The sequence below is a fragment of the Anoplophora glabripennis genome, unplaced genomic scaffold, assembly GCF_000390285.2.
Source record: "Anoplophora glabripennis isolate ALB-LARVAE unplaced genomic scaffold, Agla_2.0 scaffold74, whole genome shotgun sequence".
Lineage (NCBI taxonomy): Eukaryota > Metazoa > Arthropoda > Insecta > Coleoptera > Cerambycidae > Anoplophora > Anoplophora glabripennis.
In genome coordinates this window covers 530,398-544,642 of record NW_019416212.1, presented here as the reverse complement: position 1 = coordinate 544,642, position 14,245 = coordinate 530,398, and the positions used below count along the sequence as shown (strand labels likewise).

At 30.8% G+C, this 14,245-nt stretch overlaps 1 protein-coding gene across 1 annotated transcript; it reads right to left on the bottom strand.

Moving 5' to 3' along the window:
- Positions 1–3,819: 3,819 nt before the first annotated feature.
- Positions 3,820–7,075, bottom strand: LOC108906138 (facilitated trehalose transporter Tret1-like). Its single transcript, XM_018709317.1, has 2 exons — positions 6,940–7,075; positions 3,820–5,220 (listed from the first exon to the last, which is right to left on the bottom strand). The coding sequence occupies exons 1-2, from the start codon at positions 6,956–6,958 to the stop codon at positions 3,905–3,907; spliced, it is 1,335 nt and encodes a 444-aa protein (XP_018564833.1). The 5' UTR covers positions 6,959–7,075; the 3' UTR covers positions 3,820–3,904.
- Between the last annotated feature and the right edge of the window lie 7,170 nt (positions 7,076–14,245).

Sequence of the window (14,245 nt, the reverse complement as noted above, 5' to 3'; positions counted from 1 at the left end):
ACCAATAATTTAGTCTAACTGCTAACCGAACGTCATGCAGCAATGGCAATGGTAAGTTTTCATTTAAAAACATACAGCTGCAGCAAATGCAGCTTTGAACTACACAAATATTTAATAACCCAGTCCAAATGTTTATTTTTAGTTTTTTGAATAATTTTTAGAATAACTCAGCAAAGAGAAACAGTCGGAAAATTTTCCTCTTTTGATTTTCGATTTGTTTTTGTCCCCTTAATCAAAACCCATAAGGACGGGCGTCACTTTTAGGATACCCTGTATACAGAGTGATTTCACTTTAAATATACAGAAATAGATTGTTGCCAAAAAATAAGGAGAGTTTTATTATTTCCACATTTCAATTATTATAGTTTTTTTCAAACAGCCTTCTTGCGAATAATATATATATATATATATATGCTTAGATAATATAATTAAATTATGAATTTAAAATATAAAATTTTGAAAAAAAAACAAACTCCAAAATTCCATTTCACCAAATGATTTTATAAATAATAAATCCTGGACAGGGCTGTAATCTGCAGAGTTGTTCTTTAAATAGCAACAAGCTTTACTATGTATGTATCTTGTACAATTACAGTATTAGCCAAAGAATAGTACAAAACCAACACAAATATGGTAAATATCACAATACACATATAAACACATTATACAATTAAGTTTAAAATTATTTACATGAAAGTATTCGTCAACAGTATAAATATTTAGGTAAGTTTTTTTATATCAGTGGGTAAAGTGTTCCACAAGTTACACATCTTAGTCGAATTACTATCTAGAATCGTCCATTTATGAAAACGTAAATAAAATTCATCATTCTATTTCATATTAACAGTGCGAGGATTCTGATTTGAAATGAAATAATTTCTAAATGTATACAAAGTTCATAAATTAGGTTTTGTCGACATATATGTCTGTACTATTATATAATTTCTGATGACAAACGTCTTTCCGTCATCTTTGTTTGAGAAAATTATAGAATTGTCATCGCTACAGATATTAAATAACGGGGATAATAAAGCATATGTCATTCATATCGACAAAGAAAATACTGGGCCTAATATAGGTCCTTGTGGAACATCTAAACCGATTTCCCTTATTTCTGAATTACAGTAGTAATTATCTTCAATCTGTAGTCTCTACAGATTGAAGATAACTATTCACGTAGTCGAATGCCCCACTGAAAAAGTATCCCAGCAGAAGACTTGTTAGGTTCAATAAATTTTAGAATTGCGTCATAAAATGAATGAACAGCTGTTTTAGTTGATATTCAGATTATAAATCTATTATGACTATTTCGATTATATTCATTTAAAAATACAATAACCTTTCTAACAACTCATGTTCCAGTTAGAACGTGAATATGACACTTTGTTTTCCGGCAATATTGAAATCTGATCTGATCTGAATCTGATCTTTTCCGGAGAAATTTTTTAGGATCTCTGGTAGAGATCAGGAGCATACCAAATTATGCAAGTGAGACGACAATTGAAAAAATATTAAAATTGAACAAATTTCGGCCTTACAAACCTAAATTTATACATACCTTGAGGCCAAGCGATTTTGAACGATGATTGGAATTTCGTTCTTCAATACAAGGAGAGTTAGAAAATTATTCTTTTATGGCCAGAAATACTATTTTTTCCGACGAAGCAACGTTCAGGTCCAATTCCCATTGTCGTTGGTGGAATGATGCTAATCCTAATTTTAATATTCGGACTCGTGACCAGTACTTATTTAAATACATGTGTGGTGTGGAATTTATAAAGATAGAGTAATTGGACCACTCTTTTTTCATGAAACATTAAATAGTGAACGTTATCTAAATTTATTAAATACTTTTTTATACGATTTTATTCATGAACTCCCCATACATCACAACCAAAATTTGTGGTACCAACAAGATGGGGCGCCATCTTGTACAAGAAATATCTAAGTAATTTTTGTAATGTAAAAATAATTGATAGATATTCTCACATTTTCTGGCCCGCTAGGTCACCGGATCTGACTCCTCTCGATTATTTTTTATAAGGCCATTAAAAAGTTATACCTGCAAGGGCCTTTTCAAAATATTGGTCATTTGGAGAGAGTAATCAGGGAGAGAATAGAAGATATAATAACTCCTGTCATTATTAGAAATGTTTTAAAAGAATTTTCCACAAGAACGGCCACTTGTATGGAAAGAGGCTAATATGCAGAGACGAAAAAATGCAGTTAAATTATTTTCATGTAATGTTATTTTATGTTTTAGAAAAAGAAACATTCATAAATAATTACACAACCACACACACTGTACTTTTCATGCGACATATGTTATCTACAGTATTTTAGCCTTCTGATCACGAATTCGGTGTCAGAATTGAACTATCACATCACAGCAATTTCCTAACCTCAAAAACAGTTCAAAAATAGCAAAATTTCACGAAATTCGCGGTCAAAATTGATGGTTCCGTTTCTAACATAAAAAAACGGGTCAATTAAGGTCAGATATCACGAATTTTAAAAAAAAATTTTGAGGTCGTCACGGATTCGAGGTGAATTTTGCAAAATTCAAGATGGCGAATCCAAGATGGCCAACCAAATTTTCAAAAAATAACAGATTCGCGCAAAATTCGCGTTTTCGGGGTCGCTGATCACGAATTTGAGGTCAATCTTGCACAATTGAAGATGGCGGCCGATCAAATTTTCAAAAAACAACACATTCGCGCCAAATTTGGTATACGGGGTTTTCGGAGTCACTAATCATGAATCCGAGATCAGATTTACAAAATTCGTTTTTAATAATTTAATCAATTACGTATGTACTTTATTACCTGAAATTAGGCAAAAAACCCGTGAATTATCTTTTATAGAAAAAATAACAAGATATAGCCGAAAAAAAGAAGGTTATAAAATAAACAAAAATATTACAAAATGAATTTCGCAATTTTGTAATATTTTCTCGAATACGTAATCAGCGACCCCGAAAACCCCCGCTTACCAAATTTGGCGCGAATCTGTCATTTTTTGAAAATTTGGTCGGCCATCTTGGATCCGCCATCTTGAATTTTGCAAAATTCACCTCGAATCCGTGATCAGCGACCCCAAAAACCCCCGTATACAAAATTTGGTGCGAATGTGTTATTTTTTGAAAATTTGGTCGGCCATCTTGGATCCGCCATCTTGAATTTTGCAAAATTGACCTTAGATCCGTGATCAGCGACTCCGGAAACCTCCCTATACCAAATTTGGCGCGGATCTGTTATTTTTTAAAAAAGTTCGTGATATCTGACCTTAATTGACCCGTTTTTTGAAATTTCTGTTTTGTGACAGCTCAATTCTGTTCATCCAAAGGTCTTTTTGGTGTAACTAATCAGTGACTTGTTTCAGATGGTGAAGCTTGAAAAATATCTTGTTTCAATATTCAAAATTTCATATTTATTTTATAAGCTTGATTTTTCATTTTTGGCCAGCCTGCTATTTCAAATGTGAAAAATTTAATACCAATTTTTCAAAAAGCAGAACTTTTTACCTATGTGTGGAGAACCTAAACGAATAAGAAAATAGAAGGATGTTATGAATCTAAACTTAAACTTAATTTTTAATTCCAAGTAACATTTTCCCATAACATTTTTCTCTCTCTTGTTAAATTAGATTTTTTTCATTTTTGGCCACCCTGTATATGGTATTTCAAGTTTGAAATATTTAATATCATTTTTTCAAAAAAACAGAAATTTTTATAAATACCTTTTTTCGTAAAATTAATAATAAGAAAGTTAATTTTCCTTATCCCTAAATTAATATATAAAACACCTTGCTACTGACCATTTCAATAATTTATTATAAAAAATATATAAATACGTTTTATTGATACAATAAAATATTTTAAAAAATGTCGCCGATGCGTACATTACTATCTACCCAATTCCAGCTGGATCTCCTGTAAACTCTTCCCCCTCGTCTCGATAACGTAAAACTTGGCAAACAGAGCTGCACCAATGCAACATGCGGCGTAGAACCAAAAGTAATCAGCTAGACCAAAAGCGCTGAGCATCGATTCGAAATGTTTAGTAATCAAGAAAGCCAGGAGCCAGTTTACTGAAGTAGCAACGGATGTCGCTATGGATTTTACCCTGGAAGGGAAAAGTTCCCCTAGTATAGCCCAAGGTAGCGGACCGTACCCGCTGTTATAAGAGACTATGAATACAATCATAATCAACAATGGTAGAAAGGATACAGATTCCATGTTCACAACTTCCTTGCCCTTAATGTAGCTGTAGGCTCCTAGTGAGGCGTCTGACAAGGCCATACCAACAGCGGAAAATATTAGGATAGTTTTTCTCCCCAACCTTTCCCCTATGAGAGGTGCTATGAAACTGCTTATAAATTGCATAGCAACTATAATAATGGTGCATAATTCTGGTGCTAGGTTAGCACCTACTTCTTTAAATAATATTTGTCCATAAAATAACACTACATTGATCCCTGAGAACTGCTGGAATATCAATAATCCTACTGAGGTTAAAAAGGCTTTTATCAGTGCTTTGGACCTAAATATTTCCGAAAAAGAACCTTGTTCTTCTTCCTTGAATTTCCTTTGGATTTCACCCAACTCGTCATCTATGTTACTCTGTGACCCTCTTAATCGTTGCAAAGCTTCTTTAGCTAGGTCCGTCTCGTTGATGCTGATGTAGTAGTGAGGTACTTCCTTTCCTATGAAAGGAAATAGTATCAAGAACATCAACGGGAAAGCTGCCAGTACCAAATTGAAGACCATAACGCTGACGTAAGGTCCCAGAGCGCAAGAAAAAAGAAGACCGCTGCACACTCCACAACCCATTTGGAAACCAATCGAACCTCTGTTGTTTTTATCGGCAACTTCTGCAGCGTAGATGGGTAATACAGAGAATACCCCTCCCACGGTTAAACCAAGTATAAATCTGGCTACGTAGAAAAGTTCCACTATCTTTCCGAAGGCAAGCATTACGTAGCAAACAACAAAGGGCACCCCAGCTGATAGTAGGGTATATTTCCTTCCCATCTTGTCTGCAAGGTACGTGAAGAAGAAGGGACCGGCAACGGCACCCAGAGTTACCAGTGACGAGACCCATGTGGCTTCTTCGCTTGTAATGGCTCTCTTGAAGGGACTTGTGGTGGCATTTGAAAGGATCGGGAGTTCTGGGGATGACCACGTCAGAGCGGTCCCAGAAACGAACATAAGAATGTTCCCTGTAACAAAAAAGATTTTTGGTTAAGCACCTTCAACAGAAGATTGCTGTGCATTGGAGAATATTTTCTTTTCAATCGTTTTAATGGGTTGTTTGATTTTTTTAATAGATCACATATGAAGTAAAGGATAAAGACTACAGCCATTATTTTGATTTGACTGATTTAATTTGATACAGTGTAATTATGTAAACACACATTTGGAAGTATATTTGTTGAATAGTTTCAACGTGTTAATGTGAGATAAATTTGTCTATTTTTGGAATCTCCTATCCTATTTTGCAATAACAGCCGCGTCATTAACAGATACTGAAAATTACGGGTTCAAGTGTATACCTTGTAGCACAATAAATTTTTTGATATTGACAGACAGTTAAATTGTATAATTCGGTATGCAGAACTAAGATTTTGAAAATATACGCCTGAATTTTGCATAAGGAAGAATATTTTATTATGAATGGGGGGACATTTTGAAACGTGAAGTGTATGGCACATCAAAATTTTTGGCTTTTTGAGTTTGACAGCCATCCAGATTTGATACAAAATAATCATATCAGAATATAATATCAAATTTGAAAAACTGTTCCTCAATTTTGCATTAGAAAATATTTTTAGATACCATTGGTATATTTTGGAACTACCTGTTTTCTAAAAACACTCGCTGTTATTAATGAAGACTGAAATAAATAGGTTTAGATATGAACCCTGGGATACAACAATTCTCTGAAAAACTATTCTCTTTAACCTAGTCCTCTATTTCCTGGTGTCATTAACAGAAATTGAAAAATTATGAGCTGAAGTAAATAACAGGTCTAGATGTGAACCTTGTGGCACAATAACTCTCTGAAAAACTACTCTTTGAATCTACTCTTTTCTATTTTCTCGTGTCATTAATGGAAACTGAAAAATGAGGGGTCCAAATATGAATCTGGTGGCACAACGAACTCTTTGATAATGACAGCTATTTAGATTTGATACGGTATAATTTTATTATCATACAAAATAAATATTTTGGAAAATTACGCATTAATTTCGCTTAAGAAAAAATATTTTTAACTTGTGGATACTCTTTTATTTCCTAATATATCATTATCGTTAATGGAAATTGAAAAAGTAATGGGTCCAAATGCGAATTTGTGGCAAAATAAACTTGTTGACATTGAGAGCTATATGATACAATATAATCTTATCAGATAAACTAACATTGAGAAATAATATTTAAATAACATTTGGATCCACTAATTTGTTTTCTAGTATTGCTATTAATGGAGATATAAAAAGTAACGGGTCAAACTATGAACCTTGCGGCACAACAAGTTTTTTTTTGATAATGACAGCCATCTAGATTTAAAACAGTACAAACAAATTAACATAAAAAAAATAAATGTTGAAAAACTACGCTTTAATGTTGCATAAGGGATAATATTTGAATATGAGCGATACATTTTAAACTTACTCTAATAATAACAGTTGCTGTCATTAATAGAAATTTATTAAGGAAGCGGTCCAAATGCGAGTCCTTGTGGCAAAACAAACTCTTTGACGTCAAATTTGATAGTTAGCAAAATTATTAATAATTACAAATTTTCTTAATTAATTTTCCTTTTCAATAAACATTTTCTATTAACGAAAAATTATTTTAATAATTTTATGGGTCGAGAGCGACAAGCGGCCGAGTGGAAAACGATCTCGCCCTGTATAGGAAAATAACAAGATCCTTACCAGTGCTAAATGTAAGCATCGCTTGTAAGAGACTCTGCAGTCGAGACACTTTCACAGTCCGTTATCAATGCGATACCTAGGTAACCGACTATACTCGGAGGAGATCCAAACGATACTGAGTAAGAATTACCCAAAATGAGTAACAAGGGCAGCTCACACTGCGGATTGTTCAATAGCACGTAAGCCATATTGTTTATGATGGTAATCATTGCTATGACATAATGTGGATTGACTATTCGGGTGGGGGCATGTCGATAAATTTCCGCTATTTTAAATTTACATGAGTCGTCAGTCGATAAGTAGGAAATACCTGTTTTTAATTTTGGAGGGATTTGGCGTTTGACTCGTCTGTTTGAAATAAAAAAATTGAATTAAGTAAACAAAGTTGGGGATAATATTTAAATCTAAGTGAATTCAAGAGTGAACAGGTAACTGATTTCCGGTCAAACAACCCTTTGATTATTAGTTCTTTTAAATTTAAATAACTTTTACATTTTTTTTTGTAAAATTAGAAATAAAGTCATTTCAATCTTGAACTATTTTAAATGTTTGTATTTTTTAACCCGCTGTACATCAAAATCTAATTTTTTTACGATAATGTTATTTTTTTGCGACACAATTTTTATGATCAATGATTTCACTAAAAAAAATACACTACATGTTTTGAAGAAATACAGTATGTTTCTCTTCTTTCATATTTTGTTTTATTTAAACTTATTAGTAGCAAATAAATAAATTGAAATAAAAAATAAAAATATAATTATAGATTAACATTCAAGTAGATAATATAAAATAAGTTTTTATAATAATTAAATAGGGTACCTAAGCCAAGGACCACATTTTAAAAAACATTCTATATTTTCCTTAATAAAACGTAAAATTATAAAAATACTATTTAACATAATTATAAACTATCGTAAAAGTAATACTTTAATAATTAAATGATAGTGTTGAGTCTCTGATTAAAAAGTTATTTTTTATTTCCTGGATCATTTATAGGTCTTTTTTAATTGAATTGTTTTTTTTTAAATTTATTGAAAAAGACACACTTCTTTGTGAAATTATATTAAAACAGAGAAATTAAAAGACTAATTAGGTCTATATGTATTTTTTTTCTTCAGATACTTGAAATTAAAATAGGGAAATACCTATAAGAAAATTAGAAATATATTAACTGTAGGTTAACCTACTATCCAAATTTTTGACTTGGCATTGACATTTTTTTTAGGTCTAAATAAACAATCACTTCAACTGAAAATTTCGAAAAATATTTTTCAAGATAGGTATAAGCAAATAATTCGATTTTAAATGTTTCTCAGTCGTCTGTTATTATTAGAAACTAATTAATCTAAAAAATGGTAACTGGCAATATTAAATTTAAAATTTATTAAACAAAACAGAAGATCTAAACCATAAATTTATCTAATATTTATAAGACGATTATTCTCTTTGCTTATTTAAATATTGCATTTGAATAAGATAACACTGAACAAATATTTCTCAATGAGTAATATGAATAAATTCGAACAAAATCTCTAGTCATTTATAAATGACTAAAAACTAAACAGCAGAAATGCACTACGCTTTAGTAATTTTGTACAGTTATTTTGAATATCTAATTTTATGGGATTTGTATTCATAAGTCCAAGTCTAGAAATCATGGTCATATGGTAAGTTGATGCAGAAATTCAGCTGACTGAAAAAAAATGTATAAAATCATGATGTCACATTTTTCAATAGGTAAAATGCCAGACAACTTATACCTACTTTTAAGTAAATTAACAGAGCTAGAACTTGCCTTGTGTATTTAAGTAAGAACTAACAATAAATGAGTAGTTAAGTACTTAAATAAGTAAACAAGTAGGTTATTTTACTACTTATTTTACCTACTTATTTTATTTACTTAATTATATACTTAAGAATAACAAAAGTTTTTCATACTTATTATGTAATTTATACTAAAATATACTAACAAATACGTTAGTATAGTATTATAAAAACCTTTATGAAAATCTTTACCAACAATGTCACTGAAAAATTCCGAAGCGAATGAATAAAAATGACGGGATCAATGAAGCAGCGTTCCTTATCCATCGTTGATATCTCCATAAATTTTTACGAAGTTTTGTATGTAATCTTAGCACTCAATCGAAATTAGGAAAAATTTTGGTTATTTACATCATCAGGTATATATACTGTGTGATGTAGGGCAACTACAGCTATACAAATATTTTTTAATTAGGTACTTTTTACAGTGTCTTATAAAAATTTTTACATACGAACATTTTTTAGCAATTAATGAATTAGAAATAGATATTACTATCACGTAACACTTGGATTTGGCATAAATTTGGAAAATTGGAGTTGAAATCGGCAAACGTGTGTTTTCCTAAGCACACAATTACTACATAATTAAGTACTACACAATTAACTACATTTACTGCATTTACTACAATTACTACATAATTAAGTGCTTATGTAACCATTTACTTAAGTACTTAACTATTTACTGAAACACTTAACTACTTATATAGGTACTTAACTATTTATTTAAATTTATTATAAGACAAGAAAAAGTGTTTATGTGTTTATTCCAATGATCAAATCAAGAATTTGAAAAAAATTATATCTTATAACTAGTTTTTTTTCGATTCCATTTTAAGCATGTATTTATCTTCTCTCTTATTGTCTACCTATGAATGTTTTTAACATTTGCTATCTTTACAATCAGACTTTACAGATTTAAATTTGTTTACTTGCAACGATAAATGGCATTGAAGTAGAAAAAAATACCTCGAAGACAATCCAAACACAACATTACCTTTCTGTTTACTCCGTCATCGATGGACTACAATAATAGCACCATTCCAAATGGAAAATTACATAAATCTTGACCAGGAAGTCATTGACACACGAGTGGATAAAACAGGTCTAAACGATTTCGTGCAAATTAGAGACAGTCTTATTACAGTTGGTAAATTCCATTGCAACACTAAGCAAAAAATGGATATAAGTAGACACGCCTATAGCACAGCTCACATGGATATTTCTAGACGCCACATTCAGTCAATCGGTCAGTCCTTGTACAGGATGTTTCACAAATTCGTGCGTGATTTTTACTTCCTTAATTTATTGTTTCTAAAACACCCTGTACAAATTTGGATGTCTTTACGTGATACTTAAATAAAAAGTATTAATTTCCAGTATTTTTTTCTGCAAAAAGCTTCTTCATCTTGTGGCAATCGTGTTCCCCAAAGCTATTCCTAGGTTTGACATTTGACTTATTACCTTATTTGACCCCGAAATGTTGCTTCACACTGTATATCACGATTTGGAGAGCGTTACATCTCGCAAATAAGTAGCCTCCATTAGCACCCAGTTAGAGCGATTATTTTTACACATTAAATCAACTGCTGTTGTCAATAATAAACATCTCATTACCATCGATGCATCACAAAACAAACAAAGGAAGAAAAACCGAGTGATTAATGAGAAACGTTAAAATTACAAACGTAAATCGACAAAGCAGAGCACAGCATGAATAATATGTATTAATTCGATTAGTAAACAATATACCAGAGGATTTTATCTCCGAACTGATAATTATTATTTTTAATTATAACTATTATTTTACGACTATGTAAATATACATAAACAGTATGAAAAATCTTATCAGAATTATCTGATGTATTAAGGTACATTGTACCGAACAAAATGTAGTAGATGACAAGAATGTTTTCTGCTACAAAAAAAAAATTCTCAAAATCTTATGAAATAAACTCAAACATCGATACCACAAATCTGTCACCAGATTTGATGCCACATAATGTTTTTTTTACTTGTTAACAGTGAGAACGCACAAAAATAAACTCCTTTGATGTTATAATTCAGATTTTATGAAAAATTTTACTAAGAAAAAGTTGCATGATTTTTTTGAAAATCTTTTTTACTATTTGGCCTGTCTCTGACGTTAGGTTAGAGTTGTTTCAAAATCTTATGAGCTTTGACCTTGATATGCGCAGAAACATAATTCCGGTCGTTGCCTAAATTATTCTACGTCCTAAAAACATTACATCCATTATTCACAGTCTATCTCGAGCTCTCGTAGCGTAAACAAGCCTTTGCTCCGATTACTTTGACTTTGACTTTGACTTTGACTTTGTGGCTATAACAGAAACATGGTTAAATTTGGGCATTAATAGCAGTGAACTTTCACCTGATAATTACATTGTCTTTCGCAAAGACCGATCTAGGGAGTCTACAGGTTTATCAAGAGGAGGTGGTGTTCTAATCGCTATTAAAGATAGCTTTAATTGTACCGAAATTGATTTATCCCACGTTGCTAATATTGTTCCTGATATTGATGTCGTTGGTGTGAAGATTGGAAACTGCAATAATCGCAAATTATTAGTGTTTGTTTTGTATATACCACCACATACCTCCACGCAAGACTTTGATTTATTTTTCGAGGCTCTTGACTCTTTACCATGTCTAAGAGACGATATTAATTTATTATTCGTAGGCGACTTTAATTCACCAAATTATTCCTTAGATCGGTATGATAGAAATTGTGTGAGAATTAATAATTTTAAAGAATTCCATGGATTATTGCAGTACAACAAAGTTAACAACAGTTATAATCATATATTGGACCTCGATTTTTCTAACTTTAATTGCACTATAGGTAGATCTGAATGTCCATTGCTTGATGAAGACAATCACCATCAATCGCTTCTGGTTACGTTAGATATAACCCCTAGACTGTTGCATCCTTATTATTATTATTATTATTATTATTATTATTATTATTATTATTATTACAAATATCATAATCAAATGTTCTAATCTTTATTATTTTAATTTAAGCAATAAATATATATATAACGAACATTCGCCAGTTGACTTTATTGATGCTCGAGCGCCTTAGTTCATTTCTTGTTGTAATGAGGCACGTGGTCTAATTCTGAGTTAATGTTTTCACAACGTGCTTATTAGAAGAATTATGTGGATACGCCACGCCTTTCACGCATTTCGTGAAAACCCTTGGGTTTTTCTTAAGCTGCAATAAAATAAAATGCCAAGATTATTAAATATACTGCATACAATGTTAATAACTGGTTTATATTACGTAATGTTGTTTTAAACAAGAAAAACATGAGTCACATCTATGCATAATATAAGTAAATAATTAAAAAAAAAAGATATCCTAACCTATCACATAAAACATATTAGTATGAAAATCATGCTTTATTTGCCTTTTTCCTGAAAGAACAAGGTCGCGATCACTAGCACACGCGTGGATAGGAAGATTTTAAAAATATAAGAGAAGTAGAATGATTCTTAATGATATTAAGTCTACCTATATTTAAATTGAAATATATGAATATATTATCTTATATCTAATTAATGAAGTAAATTTCAGATTTCGACAACATGGGTGCACTCTGAAACTAGCTTTCCAGCAAAAAATATACAATGAAATAAACGTATAAAGAAGTTTATCAAATTGTATATTAAAAAATATGGAAGCCTTTATATAAATAATAAACAAGATATAATCAGATTTCCAAAATTTACGAAAAAATAGAGCGTCCAAAAAAACCTGTTTCCTTCCAGAAAAATTGGAGAAAATCGAAAAATTCACTATATAAAAGGTTCTAGTCACTATGTTTGCCAATAACAAATAGTATAATTACATGAAATAAAATTTTTGGATCAGAAGCAGGTGATAAATATTATGTTTTGTTTTGAAAGAAACAGTTGATAAATATTTTGAATATATTCAAAATGATCGAGAGCGTGTTGGGCTGAAATTAAGAGCATCAGAAAATGCGCACTCAGACGAAATCTTTTGTTATTTAAAAAGAAACATGTTATTTATAATTATGTTTTATTAATTTATGCTTGAGTTCCGCTAATTTGAAATTTATTCTAGCAAAATATTTCTGGAAAAATGCTTTACTAAAAGTTTCTATCAATTATGTTTATTTATCCTTAAATAAGTAATATCTTTGCGATATTTACGTATTCAAATTCCATGCTTTCTATAAGGGGTAGAGTTGCCAGATCTCCCGGATTAATCCGGAATCTTCGGGAAGAATATTGAAAGGTGAAAAGGTATTATTCATAACATTTTCCCCTAATAGTATAGAAATTAATATTTATTTAGTTTTAACACAGTGATAGTCACCCTCTAAAACTTCCCCTTACGCAACATGTAAGATTAGAATATTTCTGAATATGAATAAGATATCTAGAAAAGTTTTCAGATATAAAGATATCACAAAGAACTTTATATTTAAATACCATCCCTCGTTAGAGAGGCCTCACTAATTATTTTTGGGTGAATATTTGTATAAAAAGGTACCTTAAATTTTATATTGATTTTTGAATAGGTTCTCTGTCCTTAAAATACTGTACATGACAATCTGCCAAGCGCTTTCATTTTGCATAGAGTTCTCAACATCATTTTCCTTGATTTCATAAATTGTTATGCGTAAATTGAGTCATACTTAGCGTATGAATATGAATTTAAAAAAACCCTTGTTATTAAAATCTGATGAGGAAACAAACATTTCAATGACTAAAAAATATACAAATATAACTCTCCCGCGTCTCTGACTTAATGAAAGTAAAAGGGGATAAACAAATAATGACAAAATCTGAAATCACATGACTTTGTGACCCTATTCCATTTAATAACGTCTATCTGAAGGTCTCAGAGACCGGAAAAATTTCTCTCGTTAATAGTTGATAATTATACACGTAAATCATTTTTGCAACATGGGGGGATTTTGAACAAAAATAGTTTGTAACTTTTTAAGAGGTCGTCCTCATGACCTTATATTTTGTGAAATTTATTTATCATAGAATCAAGTATGAATTTTAAAGGCTATAAAAGTGGAATTTGGTGGTAGATATAGTAGCAGTAGTAGTAGTAGTAGTAACATCAATACAAATCATTCTCACAATATGCAATTTTCTATGCAATTAAAAATACGCTGCACCTCAGCATTGTGGTTTTTTAAATTATCATTAAAAAATAATATATATGTTTATTGCTTCCGTTGGTAATATTCTTGTGCTAATAATTGAGGAATTATTCTAAAAAGCGTTCTATTAAATTTATGAATTTTTTTTTCGACATGCAATACCTCAAACCATTGCTCTTTAAAATGCAGACTGTATTTAAATTTAGAAAAACACGAACGGCATTGTGTGATATTATTTGGAGATTATTTTTATTATTCAGTGTATTAAGCTTAAATTACTGCAAATAATCTAAAATAGCTCTAGAACTATTCTC